The following is a 16,412-nucleotide window of genomic DNA, read 5'->3' on the forward strand; positions in this document are numbered from 1 at the left end:
TATTATACGTTGCTTGTATCCTAATCTTTACTGAAAAGTGAAAAACGTTATTTAATCATATAATATTGGCAATAAAATCTATTTTTACTTAACAATATAGTTTTACTCAATAATATAAGTAGCATTTGTATCATAACAAGCAGAAATAAAATAAGCGACACATCTTTACAATTTCCTTTGGTAATGAACGTCGAGCACAGTACTAATAAAAGCTAAACGGGTTATAATAATTTTTAACAATAATCTCGAATAAAGCATTAAACTAATTAACTAAATTTATTAATTCAATTCTTGGTCATTCTGTTTTTAAGATGCTTCTTTTCTTTTATTCTTCTTGTTGAACATAGTAATATTCGTAGCTCTTATAACTGTCGAGAAAAAGAAAACCTCATTGGGACTAACACCAAATGGGACAATACCAAGTCCCCGCATTGGACTGAGCTGTTCAAATCATAGCGGTAGGAGTTGGATTAAGGTAGAGAACTTTTGCTGATCACGATGTTTCTGCTTTATGATGGTGTTCGTTTTAGAGGTTAAACGGCTCTGCTTTCTGTTTTTATAACAAATAAAACATTTTCACTTGTTTTGAGCATATCAACGCATGAAATAACGAAATTATCATAATGTCTCTGAAATGTATGTGATAAGGTCCACGGTACGAATATAAACTGTTTAATCAGTCGAGGGCTAAATTATGAGGCTGGATCAATTTGAATAACCTGACAGTTTTACACTCATACCATTTCAAAGTCATCCGGGATACGCCGAGTAGGGGACTGTCAATCAAACTAACTTCATGGTCAACTAACACCAAGTACAGTAGCCTGCGTGCCAGGCACAAAAAGGGGAAGGGGAGAGGGAGAGGGAGGGGGAGGGGGAGGGGGAGGGAGGAGGGGAAGGGGGAGAAAAGCATGAAATCCCCGTCCCTTTTTCCCTTCCTCCAAATCTCCTACCCCATCCGATGGCGGCTACGCAGGCTACAAGTACATTGGAACCTTGATATAACGAAGGGCCAAGGGACTGATCAAATATGTTCGCTGTAACGAGGTTTCGTTATATCGAGCTGCTTTTCAATATTTTACTATTACCGGGGCTAGGAATATCGCTGGTTATACCAAGGTCTTTGTTTTATAGAGGTTTGTAAAATCATGGTTCCACTGTCGACAAATTAACCAGGCTTTATAGAAATAAAAATAAAATTCCCCGGTTTTCCTTGCATTTCATATTTTCATCAGGCCATGAGAGCTTTCATTTTCGGTCTCTTAATATCTTCCCGAGATACGCGGATATTTTTCAAAGAATTTTGATCGTCAAAATCGATCATCTTCAGGCAGGAACGTTTTTCTGAATAATATGTTTCTTGTTGATCCTCAAGACATCGTAATAATAAAATTCACTAACTTTTCCTTGACTTTGCAAGATTCCCAGACTTTTTCCTCACTTTGAAAAAATTATTCTTCTATGACTGCGGCAACCCTAGTATTCTTCATTCCAGTACTAAATATATATGAGAAGCGTTTCAAGCACACTCTGCTTTGTTAATTTGGAGGCCAACAGCACTTGTTTTTCACCTTCGAACGTCCATTGCGCGCGGGGACGTACGACATTATTTTTGTATCCATCTCTGTGTTATTGGAACTGTACACATTTTAGGCAGCCTGCTGAAGATTGCTTACGAAATTTAGATACTTGCGCTCGTACGTGGTAAATACTCCTGACTTTTGCTGTTCACTAGTGTAGTAGATACTAAAATAAAATATATATTCAAGAAGGTACTTGTGATAAACTCTAGCGCGGTAAATATCGGCCAAGATTAACCTCCTGTTTAGTGAATAATTGTTAAATATATATATCTGACTGTCAATTTCAGTCTACTTTCATTGGTCAAAAGTAGACACTTCATCTCGTGATCTTTGAACCTTACTATGAACAGTAAAAAAGAAAACAAGCCTATAAAATAAAAGGTGGAGCGTCTTCTTCTGACATTGATTTGTCTCCTAAGTTTAATGTCTTTTCTTGCATCATTTTTAACTTTTCATTTTAAATCCAGTTCCTTCAGTGTTTAATATTAAACTGTAGGAAAAGCGGACTTCGTTTTCTGACCGCTGCCGTTGAAATAAAATAAGAAAATTGTAAGAAAGACTATCCTAACAGTCGATCTCCAGGAAGTTTGGACAAAAAAAAAATTATCACGTTAAAAAGATAAAAGAAACACTGCTAACATTGCCAACAGCCCCCGGGAGAATTGACGTCTGCATGCAAAGCAAACTTGCTCTTAAAACAGTAAAACTTCCTTCTTGCGAGCCTGTTGTTTCCATTGCGCCAGCTGGTAAAACTCATCTCTTGTCATGGAAAACACTCTTTCAAACTCCTCTTCAGAAAGGTAGGTCTAAAAACGAAAATAAGCCATCAATCAATCAATCAATCAATCAATCAATCAGTCAAACAAACAATCTTTACCATGCCTCACTTAGAGCAAAGAAGACTTTGAAACATGAGGCGAGGAGATGATGAAACGTGTTTTTTTATAGTGAGCGAGGCGTAGCAGTTTTGGATGTTGAGAAGTGGGATAACCACCATTTCATTGTGATCAACGTATAAGTGTTAATTTAATATAGGAGTAGCCTGCAGTGCAGGCGTTTTCTTTGAGCGCGCAATTTGCTTTTCTCCCCTCCCCCTCCCCCCTTTCCTTCTTTCGCCCTCGCACCTACCGTAAGGGTTACTATTTCTACTCTCCCCATTCTTCCACTGTCATAAAATCAAAGATGGTGGCTACAATAATATTACGAACACGAACAAGGTTTCGCCCACTTAAAATACGCCTGCACTGCAGGCTAATTACAACTTGAGCATTTAAGTTTCCCAGCTGGTGTAGTCTGCCTCTTACAGGTAGCTTGTTCTCACTTCACTTATCATACACACATCTAAAATAAAACAAACTCCTAAATGGACCGATAGCGGCACCCGGCACCCGGCACCCGGTGGAGTATAATGTCAACAGGAGAGGTGCTGTTGACCTCTTATATGTACTGCACCTCACAAAACACAAGTGGGTTTACCTCTAGTTTTGTCTTGTCAACTCCTCTTGGTAATTTGTAATTTGTGGTCACAAGTGCTTTGTACGGGTATACCTGAGAATCAATTAAGTCCTTATTATTATACGCAAATAAAGACTTTTCCCCTCTCTGATAATAATATCAGAGCACTGGACCTAAGTGTTTACTCATAGAAAACATAAGAGTTCTTAAGAGTTAGTTTATAGGTGTTCAAGTAAAAAATCTAAGAGAAAGCCTAAGAACAAATGATAAACTCAGCAGACAAACAGTGTTGACTTTGAGATACGAACCCATACCACATTCAACAATGCCCCACCCTTGCTGCACACCGGGGTATAACTGGGAAAACAAAAATAACGGAGAAGAGAAAAGTTCACGAAGGCGCTATTTCTCGCTCCCCTCATTTTAACCATTTAATATGACTGTTTCAAAACAAATCAGTTTGTGTTATGTCAAAAAATGTATAAACCCGCCCTATTATTACTCACTTGTGATTTATTCATGAAATCCTCTCTGTCCAAGTCTTCATCATAAGGAGATCTGGAATCTGAAAACAATACCGGAGTTGCAACATTTGATTCAGTTTAGTTGATTCCTTTAAGTTTGGTGTTGAAATAAATATATATTCTTGGAGATGCTGTAAAACCGCCTAAGCTTAAGGAGACTTTTGAAGCTCTCCAAGGTTTGCTAATGACTGTGGGAGATTTTTTTTACTATAACAGAGGAATTATTTTCAGAGGGAGGGTTAGAAGATATTGGTAACAAATAATGCGAGGGGAGTGGGGTCTGGGATCTGCTCGTCTTATAGTGTGAAATACAACGTGAGAGAGATATTTAAGGATTACAAACAAGTAGTGCGTGGATGCTACAGGTATAGGGGGTATGAACATATCAACATGAACGTTTCACCTGTTATGTACATCTCTGCTACATTTATTACGTTGTGCAGGAAAGAGAAAAGACTGTTGGACAAGGGGAGGGAAGGGGAGGGAGGGGAAAAGTAAAGAGCACAGTACAAGGAGCATAGGAAGTCCCAGCGTTGGCAAGGAACTTAGGAGAGTCGATAGGTGTACAGTCCAGGTACATACCTGCTTCCTGTGGTACTGCATTTAGACTCTCCTACAAAAGACAATAAAAACAGTTTCAACGACTTGAATTACCACAAATGGATAAGAGACTTGCCTTGAATACACACCACTTGTCAGCCCAAACAATTTGAACCCCAAAGGCTTTTAATCAGGTACACTAAAATGTTTTCCCTCCAAAACAGATCAAGAACAAAAACATAAACCAGTACATTCTTCACAAAATGACTACTTCAGCCATCTGCTTTTGCATTTCCCTTCATTACATGTACCTCTCCTTTATAGTGTTGATTCGGCCATGTAACTGTGGGGAGGGGGAGGGGGGGGGGGGAAGAGAGGGAAAAGTCATGTGCTTGAAAAAATGTACTGTGTAACGGACTGTGGCTTCTCCCATATCAACATAGTTTTCATTGAAGACTGCTCCAAATTGTAGCTGTAAGTGTTTTGGTTGCCAAGTTGAGAAGAACAAAAGTACTAAGAGCTTAAATCTATTGATACCTCTCTTCTTGGAGTGACCTCCCTGTATAGCTGACCGTTATCTGATTAAAAACAAATATGTATGATAAATGATTCAGTTTTACATTAAAAAAAAAAAAAGATTAAGTAGCCAAAATACTTACTGTAGAGCAAAATAAAATGAAATAAGAACACTTACAGTATCCTGTATCTTTGTAAGAGTAGCTACTTTGATGATATGAAGGCTTCTCTTCCTGCAAAGACAAGTACAAGGGTATCACTGTAAGGATGTGTATCGAGCTCTGATAAAGAAGTTGAATTATTAAATAATAATAATTTAAACAAAACATTCCAGCACAAAAGTTCAACTTAAAAATTTGAAGCTAATCAAATGACTGAAACAAGCTTATAACTCCAAATACTTTATTTCACAAGAAGAAAAATGACAAAAGCAAGAATATTACATGTATAGCCTGGATTTAATGGTTCCATATTGAATTTATAAGAAAAAATGTTAATGGCCCAGTCAATCCTTGGCATATTGAGAAAGTTTGTTTTCGAAATATTGAAACATGAATGGCATCAAAAGACTAACCATTTTCGTGGGAAAACTGGAAGCTCTGGCTGGAAAATCAAATGGCTCACACCATTCTGTTTGAGAAACTTCAGAAAATACATGTACAGGCTATGACTTGAGGCAATGCAATTTTTCTACTCTTTTTAGTCTGTTCACCTGATTTTGATATACTTTGTAGCGGGTTGCTCTCCCACCATGTCACATGTTAGTCTCTTGCTTATGTGCAAGATTCCCACCTGGGGGATTTGAGTAAACGGTATAAAGCACCCTAGAACTTTTCAAGGTTTAGTTCACACAATTTTGATTGTACATGTATTATTTTATTTATAGCACTTTTAAAATCTGAAGAGTTATTTTTTAATTTCTGAAAACTGCAGAAAGTAAAAGTCGAATTAGTGTTTTCTTTAGGTCCCATTAACTTCCGAAAGATTGTTTTAAATGATCATATTGATGTCAACATGGTACGATTGTTTAGTGCCATACAGGATTAAGGTAATTTTCACCCACCTGTGGTTGACTTCTTGCAACAGCTCTGTAACTTACATCATCTCGTGAGCCTTGAGGTGAATACTTCACTTTCCAATCTGTGGTACGACTTGCTGAAGTGCGAGTGGGAGGAGAGGGGCGGTGGGCATCTTCTTCTATTTAAACAAAATTACAACCTTTACATAAAATAATGGCCAGCTTAAGCTATAAAGAACCATACTAATCATCTAACAATGAAAATGAAGTAACATGATATCTGAATGAAATACCCATACAACATCATTAGATGACAGACAATTACAATCTTCCAAATGCAATGTTGCCTTTTGACATAATATATCTGCTACCTTAGGGTTTCTCTTTAGCTCACAAAAGGGATTTCTCCTTAGGGCATTGCAATATAACAACAGCAGTTAGGCATGAAGCAGTATAGTCACTTCTGGGGACACTCTGCAGCAAATTCAACAAATAAAACACAGCAACAGAACTATCACCAACACAAAGATGTGCCTACCATCACGATATCCATCCCTTGGTGCTGCCTGCAAAACAAGTAGAGAGATTCCGTGAACAGCATATCCTGACATACATGTAGTAATAACCCATAAAGGAACTTAACACGAAGGAAAAGGTTACAGAAATTTAACCAGGGAGTTGTTTGTCCTCATTACAATTTTGAAATAAATAAATACATAAATGAATAAGTAAATTAGTAAATCACCAAGAAATACAACGAAAACAACAAGTTTTTTAACTTTGGATTGCTTATCACAGGATCAAAGAAATGGATATTTATTATCCAACTTAAGTTACATTTTGATTCCATTTAGATTCAGTACTTACTGGGTATCGATCCAGTTCACCATTTAGAGCTGCTGCTTTGCTGCAGTCTGGGTGCCAAATTTCTGACCCTATAGACATAAACTGCTGTATAAACACACTAGGTAGCAACAGCTACAAACAATAGTTAAAAATAAATATTCCTACGAAACAATTATCTTCCTTGAAAAAAGTATTCCATAAACATGATACATAAATGCTTTCTGACATTTTTTTTCTGGAATTTCATGACTTGATAGGTTCTATAGTAAATTTGTCTTGTAATTCCATTCTGTAAGACTATTTTGCAACTCTAGCTTGTTTATTGTAATTCTTATTTATCCGTGTAGTTTATTCAGTTTACTTTAGTATAATCCTCACAACTTATTTTAATTTAATATTTATGCCTGCTGTAACCTTTCTACTCTGCTGCCTCGTCTAGCTCTTGCTATTTGCGGGCGGAGGTGGCAAAACGATGAGTATAAAAATAAAGTATATATGAGTTCTTTTGGGAAAAAATAATATTAAAAAAAATCAATAGTTAATTCTCTTACCCTGTAGAAACATTTCCTGTCCTTCACCAAACACTCCATGACATCGAGCACATCTTGAACATTGCGGGTGATAGTGCTTTTCCCCTGCCTGGCGAAATCAAAGAAAAATGTATATTAACCCTAATTTAACTGGCAATATTATCATTATTTCTCCTCACTTGTGTGTGTACTACAATGTATTTGAAGGGAGAGGGAAAGTTTTTAAGATATTTCTTGGATTGTCCATTTTAGGTACACATGGTCATACACCATGTAATCCCTACTTTTTATTTTCATGATTGATATCAAATTAATGCCAGGCATTGACGATTTTCATTACACAATTTTTCAAAAGCATGTTACACTGTACATTTTGCATTTTAAATTGAGAAGGCTTGATCAGACTGGTAAAGCACTACACCATTATAATGCCTATGTTACAGGTCAAAATTAAATTCAGTTTTAAACAAGCTTGATTCTTAATTTTCTTTGTCTTCTAGCCCTAATTCATGTATAATTAGGGCTAGAAGACAAAGGAAATTTAGAATCAACCTAGGTTAAAAAATTTTAACCTGAATTTAATTTTGACCTGTAACATCTACATTAAATACTGTAGGATTTGAGAAGGATGTTGTTGTTTGGATAGTACATGTGTAAATTTAACCCAACAAGAACTGAATAAGAACCTTGACCAGTATTATATTATTTTAAATTCTGTGTATCATCAATTTACTTACCTGAAGAACTTTTCCTATGATATATCCACTACAACCAGCACATGTTACCCCAAATTCAGCTTGGTAATCCTTTTCACAATAAGGCTTGCCATCCCTGAGAAAAGGGTCAAATTTTCAATGCACTGTAATAATTATTGTACAAAATACACATGTACTCAATTAATCTTAAGGTATTTGCACAGGCAAATTTTCAACATTTTATTTTGCCCTCAAAATCTTTCTTCAGTAAGTTCAGATGATGTAATATGCATATCTGGTGTTCTTTTTTGAATATACCTTGGCATTTAAGAGAAAGTCTACTCAAAAGTTGACTGATTTACCGGAAGTTAAAGAAAAATTTTCATTTCCGTTACTAAGGAAAAGGACGGCAGGAGCGCAATTTGACTCCTCTTTCCATCATCAAGTTCTATTGATGCGCTGAACAAAATCTATTCACTGCTTGGATTCATTGACAAACTACAGCCGCTGTGTGTCCAACTTGATTTTTCTTGCTTCTGTTAAAGCTGTGATGACTAATATTACTTGCTTCTTGTCAAAATTTGTTATGTTCTTGAAATACACTCCGTTTTCCAGGGCTTATTATTGTTTTAAATTTACATGACATCGGTGTGTCTTCTCACCTGATATTTTCTGACAATTTTGCCGGGAGAGTAAAACGTTTTCTGGCCCCTAATCCTCTGGTCTGTTTTTCTGCCAATTTCTTTCACTTTACAGAAGCAATTCTTTTCAATTTTGAATAAAACTCTTCTTCAATCTTCATACTTCGGCGCGCTTCACTGCATTAAAGCTGACACTGAGTAACGCATCTTCCGGAAATGCGTCACACCTAGCAACTGGTCACGTATCAAAATCCAAGGGGGCTATAGAGAGGTCATTTGGCATTTTCTTAGGCTTCCACGAGCATTTTACACAGCGGTGATTCAAAATGGCGGGCAAGAAGGTCTGTGATGGTAGTATCGAGGAAAAACAGTTGATTTTGAGAAGAAAATAAGCTTTTTCACACTGGAAAAACGTTAATTACCGCGTGACCGATTTACCTTGACTTACGGGAACCAGTTTTTTGGAGGAATGGATCATTATTACTTCGTGAAATTTGGCAAATACACAAACAGCATGTTAATGAACAGATCTGTGTTTGACTAAAGGTTAGAATTGCCGTACAGCTCAGTTATTGATGTCAAAATATGGGTCAAATTACAAAATAGCAAATTGTGCCCTAGAGGCTGGATTAATTGGAGCTGTGTCGTGGTCAAACACAGCATTATTCTATCTTACGTCCTTATTTGTCTTACATTTCTTTTTTAACAATAACTCTAAGGATTCTTCTGAAATTTTGATTTTTCTCTTTCCGTGCCACCCTAGGGGGTAATTAAATTAACACCTTTTGGGTGACATAACATAGTTTATTTTGATATATTCTAGTTCCTCAAGAACTGAGGAATACTGTCAATGTAGTGACATATAGATATTATCCATAAAACAACCACTAAAAATGATGCAAAAATGTGTAAAATTTGCCTGTGCAGATACCTTAACTAATGAGATATTACAACCAAATTGGTATCAATCTTTATACTAGGATGGGGATTATCTTTGTAAAACAAGTGTTTAGTTTACAACTGAGGAAAATCCCAATCCTGTCAAGTAACCATTCTCAGCCCCGTCAAAATGTTTTACTTTGTATGGTAGGCAGGATAACTATACAGTTGCAGATGGCAAAGGCCTAAATTTGCGAGTTTTTTTATTTAATATCACTAAACCTAAAAATGTTGACTAGGTGGCAAATATTCCACTGTGAGGCTGCTGGCTTACTTTTACTGGGTTGGGTAAATAGTGGTCTATCCATTTCACAAGAGAATCTCTTTTAATGTAACTGATCCTTGTCAGAGAATGATCAAGAAAACTACACACAATAACAGGCTAGTACCCAGGCCCCTATTGATAATATTGTCTACTGACCTGCCCATGTACTCTCCAGCTAACAAACAACCACATTTGGTGCATGTGAAGCACCACAAATGCCACTGTTTGTCCAGAGCTAAGAGCGACTGCCCACTACGGATATCCTCTCCACATCCAGCACACCCTACAGACAGACAATCATACATTGGATTAATATCAAAACAATGGCACAAATGGGCCCTTAACAGTAGGTGACAAATTATGGGCAGTGAAAAGCAGACTGAAAAGTTTCAGGGATGTTCTAAGCTCTGCAGTGATGGACTTTACAGAATGACCTATCCAACTACATAATTCATATGATGTTTGTAAGCTAATCAAGTCAACTGGAGAGCTAACCAATTTATTAGTTATTAAAAAGAGAACATCACCCAAGGGTGTAGAAGTTGTAAGTCAACAGTAAATTCAGGTGAAAATCATTGAAATTTGATAGATTCTTAACTTATCCTTTATATCCTAACTCCAGATGGTTATTCATGAATTGGGATTGGGAGAAAAGGGAAATTAAGAATCAACCTACATGTACATGACTGTAAGGTTAAAAAAATACTAACCTTAATTTACATTGGCCTAAAACAAAAATGGGGTGTGATCTGAAGAGAGGAGAGGAGACTGCTTGCATAGGCCCTGTTCACACTATGAAAAAAAATATAGTTTGGTGCTTGCACAGAGTTTGAAAATTTTGTACTTAACCAATTTTTTGTTTTTGACTAACTTTGTCTGCACTTAAGACACACACTTGAAATTTTTTGTGTGACCGAAAACATCAATTAAAGGAACAATAATTCATTGGAAATGTTCATGAAATGAGATGACCCAATGAAAGATAGCTGTCAAGGAACAAAGGATTTTGTCACCTAAATTTGAAGTTTGGTGATGCTTGTGAAGCTTTTGGTGGGCGAAAAAAATCATTCTCACTAGAAATGGCTTCCTATTGAGAGATTTTTTTGCAAAACAAACAAAATTTTGCACTGTGTGAACAGGGCTATATTGTAAATTTCCTCAAGTTAAACATTTCAGTCTTGTAAGATTCCTGAACTTACTTTCGAGCTTTGGTCCTCTCACATCAGCACTCTTCTCCTGTGCATTACATCGCTGGCAGATGTATTCTTTACCTCTTGACACAATTTTTTCCCCAGGCGGAAAAGGATTTCTAGACAAAGGTACAAGCATAATTTGCCCAAGTCTGTCACCATTCTGAATAAAATGGATCTTACCTTAGAAGCAGACATCCATAATTTATGAATAATGTGAAATAATGAGTCTACCTGAGACAGTGGTTTTATTTTTGACACAATCACAAGTCATACATACATGTACCTTAATAACCAAAATAACCATTATTCATATGCATTGCAACCTTGTTCGCAAATTTGGAAATAGAAATTTACTTTCAGTGGCACAAACATTATAAAATTATGATCCGATATTTTGTGTTATATGTAATTTTACAAGCCACGAGTTGCTGAAATTAGTCATAATTTTCCAATGTGATAAGCAGCTTTTATGATAACGTATTCAAACCTAGAAAAACTGTGCCAGCTGACTCGTGACATCATCAATAACACTTATAGACAACTTTGACACCTAACTTGTGTAGAGGGAAGAGATCTTTACGGCTCCGCAACCATGCAAAATATCAGAAGCCCTGTTTAGGCCAGATTGTAAGGAGAGGAAGCAGCTTGACCAACTTCAAGCAACATTTTTCAGCAGGGCAGAGGGATTTAACACCACACTAGGCAAACATAAAACAATTTTAATCCTTCAATACTATACACTATACCTGCAACTAGCACATACAAAGCATCTCTCATGGAATGCTTTTCCACCAACATTTATTCCTTCACCTTCCAAAAACTGATGACAAATGCCACATTTTGTACCAAAGCGCTCTTGGAAATCTTCTGGACAGAAGTATTGGTCATTTTGCACAAAGAAACCAACATTTGCAAGATCTCTACCACAAACTGCAAAAAAAAAAAAAATGGCACACTAAAAACAGAGGTTTGTTCAATTAGATCAATGAAAATTAAACATTGATAAAAATTAAGTCTTAGTACATGTAGATAACTATACATTGAAATGACTGAGATGCTACTTCTGTCCATTCATATGCAGGGCTTGAAAAATAAACTTGAATTTCAGCTTGACTAAGAATAGGCAATGGCCAAAATTTTGCTTGCCCAATGCCCAGGACCACTGTATCGTTGTTTATGATGTATTAGAAGACGACTCACCTAAGCCTTTGCCCACTGCGCAGTATAACTGAGAACGAAAAAGTTACTTTCTCGACAGGAAAATCACTCGTCCTTAAAAGAAAGATTGACTTAAGACAAGCTTTGTTTCAAAAGCAAAGACCTTTTTTAAACCTTTTTCTGTGATAATAGTTATTTGGATTTTTAGAACTGCTTGGAGGCAAGGCTAATAGTCATGTTCTTTCAGGATCAGATCTTGTCTAAGTAATCCAGGGACCAGTTAGAGCAAATTGTTCTACGTCTCTCTGTATACTATTTCTTATTTGTATGTGTACTCAAATGGTGAAGAGTGAAATTTGTATTGGTAATACCATGATTAGTAGTGATATCTGGTATAAATTCCATGAGTGATATTTCAGAATTGTTATACGTAATTTCACGAGCCGTTGGGCGAGTGAAATTTGAGACAATTTTGAAATATCACAAGTGGTATTTATGCCAAATATCACGTACAAATCATGCTATTATTTGTTTATACTACTACCTGCAAAAAGTTTGTAATTTTCACATGTAGGTATTTCAAATTAAGCTGAAATACCACTGCTCTACGCCAATCAAATTGCAGAAATTTCACATGTAGTGGTATAAAAGAAATAATTTCATGCATGTTTTGTCCTTCTCCTTCCTTTGCCCTAGCGCCCACCTTAAGGGTTGCTATTTCCACTCTCAACTGTGGTAGTTCTTGTCCACTCTAGTCAACCATAACTGCCTTAAATTGAGTTCAATATTTCTTATTAGAACTCTAGAACCCGGCTCAATGAGGCTTGTGGTAGCATACATTGTTCTCAGTAATACATCAAGAGCACAAAAAGCATTTGCATTTTGCTCAAATGACAATAAATTTTAATAGCTCTCATTCTTTGCTTCTGTTATTTCCAACTTGAACCCTTCCAAGTACTTAAATATAATTAGAGGTTAGGTGTATTTCAGAGAATGAAAGTTAGGTTCGTCCTTATTTACACTTTTAAAAAATTTAAATAATTGACAATCATTTATAAATCATGTTTAATTACACTGCACGTTATTTCAAGTATTATTTTGTTAACTAAAAGCATGCAAGAGGGTGGAAACATAAACAAAGCCTCACTTCATATCTATTGAATAACAAAAACAAGTTAAACTTCACGTTTTATACTTTACAATAAGCTCTGTTTGCAGACTGCTCACATAAATTTTGATTTCAAACAGTAAAATTGAATCAGCTTTTAGTGCATAATACGATAAAAGCTGTTAACGCTTCATAATTATTGTTCGGCGTTTGATTTATCTATTTTACGTGTCTTATTGCTTGACAAAATGACTTAGTGTGCAAGGATATTAACTTGCAAAAAATTAACATCTACAAGAGGACGAAAATCAGAATATTCAAATATTAGATGCAATAGATGTGCATCAAATCGCTTCAGGAATGTTGGAAAAGAGAAAAATTAATCCCGAAAACCACAAATACCGACTTTTCTGTCACACAAAGTATTGGTTACAGCCAAAAATGATATGAATTTCAAACATGAAAATTTTTGTGCCGAAAATGACTAGACTGGAAAATGAACGGCACGCGACGCTAAATAAAATAACGCGCGGGCTTAATTTGATGAGAGAAATCTCCCAATAATTTTTAAACATACCTAGGCAAAGCAGGCAGTTTGCGTGGAAGAGCCTGTCGCCAAATCGTAGAGTTTCCCCACTGCAAATCTCCCTGCATCGTCCGCAGCGAACGTCAGACGCTCTATCTGAAAATCCGAGGATTTGTAGCAACGAAAACAGATCAAAATCGCGGTATTAAACGCTACGCAAATTTAGCTTGGTCAAAATTACATCTTTCTTCGATATAAGCAGCTACTTACCCATATATGTTATTGAGGCTAAAAATTCTACTTTAGGACAAATTTGTTGCTATTTTACGAGTACAATAAAACCACCATAAACAAAGCCAGCAGGACAAGTTGCCAGCTTCATTCAAACCTCAACACCCCCAAATCGACACCCACAATGCTTGGTGCGCTTGTCTTCCATTCGTTTCCATTCTTTCTTCCACACTTTTTCGGGGCGCTTTCTATTTAGTCAAAATTTCCGGAATTCCCGGTTCGGCGCTAAATGGAACACCTTTCGTCGATTCGTCCCACTGGAAAATTCCCAGAAAAAGTGGAAAATCTAAAAAGGTGGTCCCGTTTTCCCGGTTGGAATTTCCGAACGGAATGTCGTGTTCCATTTACGTTTCTCTTAGTTGGTGCCAGTTCCAGGTCCACGGTCGGGCACCGCCACGTACCGGGGTTTACGACCAAATGGAACAACTTTTTACCAATCGGAAATTCCACTTTTGCTACCACCGAAATTTCCGGGTTTTTTTCCTAAATGGAAAGCGCCCATTCCTTTCCCACCCGAAATTTTTGCGAGAGTTTAATTTTGCATTGTAGCGATGCTTTCATATGCTTATTGTTCATTTTTATTTTGCGGGATTAATTTTTTCGATTGTGAAAGACTGGGTTTATTTTCTGGGGAAGTTACATGTAAAACCTTGTTCACTGGTGCGACGCAAATGCAAACGCAAATTTAAGGAAGGCAAGACACGCAGGCGCACTTAAGGACAGTAAAAACTTTTTCCAAGACGGCGGACCAGATTTAAGCTTTGGCCGCAGTAAGTCTACTTTTCGTGGTTTTCGTACCAAAAATTGCAAGTACCTATTCAATGCAACAGAAAATGTAAGCTTATACTGCAAACAGTTTGAAATCCATTGAGCGTATTTGCTGTTTATATCTTCTCTCGTAAAACATGCGGTGTTTTTGGTCCCAATTCTTTTGCCATATCTTTTCAGGCAAGAGTTTTCTTCAATTTATCTGCACAACGTTTATCATAAAGCACAGGATATTTCCTTACACCCTCTGCCAATTTCTCGTATAAAATGGAAGACGCCATCTCGCTTTCAACTTCACTGCGCCGTGGTGGCATGGAACCGATAAAACCTGGTTTTTTTTTATCCTTTCGTTTGCATTTGCGTTTGCGTTGCCTTGCGTACCCCAAAATGCTTTTAATGCAGGCGCAACAAAATGAAACAGTTTCAGCGGTCTTGCCCGGTCGATTATATAAAGCACATACACCATGCACAAGAGAGAATGACCATGCCCTGCCAAACCAAAACCCTCACGGCAAAACCAAATACTTCACAGCAAAAACCAAATAGCTCACGGCAAAAGCAAATACCCACAGCAAAACCAAAGCTACTTTGTTTTTGCTGCGAAGTATTTGGTTTTGCCGTGAGGTTTTTGGTTTTTCCGTGAGGTATTTTGTTTTCGCCTTGAGGTTTTTGGTTTTGTTGTGAGGTATTGTTTTTGCCGTGATGTTTTTGTTTTTGCCGTGAGGTTTTTGGTTTTGCCGTGACAGTTGTGGGCCACCATACTGAAACGAGTTTGTTGCCACTCATTATGAATCGTCAGTGAATTGCAATCATCATGCCAGGAACCCATTACTACTGGTACCTTAGAGGTTACGAACTTACTTTCAACAGTTTTTGTTGACTTTGTGAAAAGTTATTCTTGAAAATTTGATTGCGATTTATTAAAACAGTGGGACTGATCATCGAGCCCGTGTTTAAAGAGCACACACAGTTAAAAAGGCGTGATTTTAACAGGTTGCGACGTTACTTTACTCACAGTTAAGCGTTTTTGGCCAACCATTAACCCCTTAAGCCTTTCCAAAAAATAAGAAACGCGCTGCATAGTTAAACGCCGGCTAAAGAAGCATTTCCCTTAAATCGTAAAAGGAGTTGTCTAGGCAAATGCTAGCTCTGGAAATGCCAACTTTGTAAGGACTTTTAAAGCGGTTTTGAATTTGTCTTCGATGCTCTGTTGACAAATGCTGGGGAAGGCGACGGCCTCAGGGACTAAGGGTGGCACCCGGCAGGGGCGGTGGCGGCGGCGGCGGCCTCGGCGAAGAGGCATACTAAGTTGGGTCCCTTTCCAAATCGCTTAGCTCCAACCCTGATGGCTCTTAGGGCCTACTTTGCACAGACCACAAACGTTTTTAAAGCACAATTACACAGGAAAGAAGGGAACCGTCGATATAAAAGTTTGCCGAGAGCAGTAAATATTGATCATGTAGTAAAGAACTGAACATTTCAGTTCGCCTTTTACCACCCTTTAGCAAAACAAGGAGGGAGACTGACTCCGAAGGGTTAGCGTATGGAAAATTATGTGCCCTGGATTGAAGAGGGGTAAGGTAGGGTTTTAGGTAGAAAAGGAGACGTAAGTAACCTTGTTGCTCCCTAGCCTGTTAACGCTCTTACCGAATTACCCAGAAGAGCCAGAGTTTTAAAATTCCAAAGGTGGCACTATCACGTGGATGGGTTGTCAATTCTAACCGATTTAATAAAACAACAATACAAGAGATATAAGGGGGCGCGCTGGACCCAGCGTAAAGCGCGCGCTGTTTTAGAACAAAATCTAATTGTTACG

The 16,412-nt window shown here is 37.3% G+C and overlaps 1 protein-coding gene across 2 annotated transcripts; it reads right to left on the reverse strand.

Moving 5' to 3' along the window:
- Nucleotides 1-312: 312 nt before the first annotated feature.
- LOC140933921 (actin-binding LIM protein 2-like) lies at nt 313-13,937 on the reverse strand. Of its 2 annotated transcripts, none has more exons than XM_073383592.1 (16): nt 13,808-13,937; nt 13,589-13,693; nt 11,492-11,675; nt 10,752-10,861; nt 9,709-9,835; nt 7,750-7,843; nt 7,034-7,121; nt 6,504-6,571; nt 6,175-6,202; nt 5,682-5,812; nt 4,797-4,851; nt 4,640-4,680; nt 4,145-4,175; nt 3,545-3,603; nt 3,060-3,131; nt 313-2,389 (listed from the first exon to the last, which is right to left on the reverse strand). In XM_073383592.1, exons 1-16 carry the CDS (start codon nt 13,809-13,811, stop codon nt 2,276-2,278), a joined length of 1,311 nt encoding a protein of 436 aa, XP_073239693.1. In that variant the 5' UTR covers nt 13,812-13,937; the 3' UTR covers nt 313-2,275. The 2 variants fall into 2 exon arrangements, with proteins under 2 accessions (XP_073239693.1, XP_073239692.1); XM_073383591.1 differs by having other exon boundaries at nt 5,682-5,815.
- Between the last annotated feature and the right edge of the window lie 2,475 nt (nt 13,938-16,412).

This window comes from Porites lutea, chromosome 4 (genome assembly GCF_958299795.1).
Source record: "Porites lutea chromosome 4, jaPorLute2.1, whole genome shotgun sequence".
NCBI lineage: Eukaryota > Metazoa > Cnidaria > Anthozoa > Scleractinia > Poritidae > Porites > Porites lutea.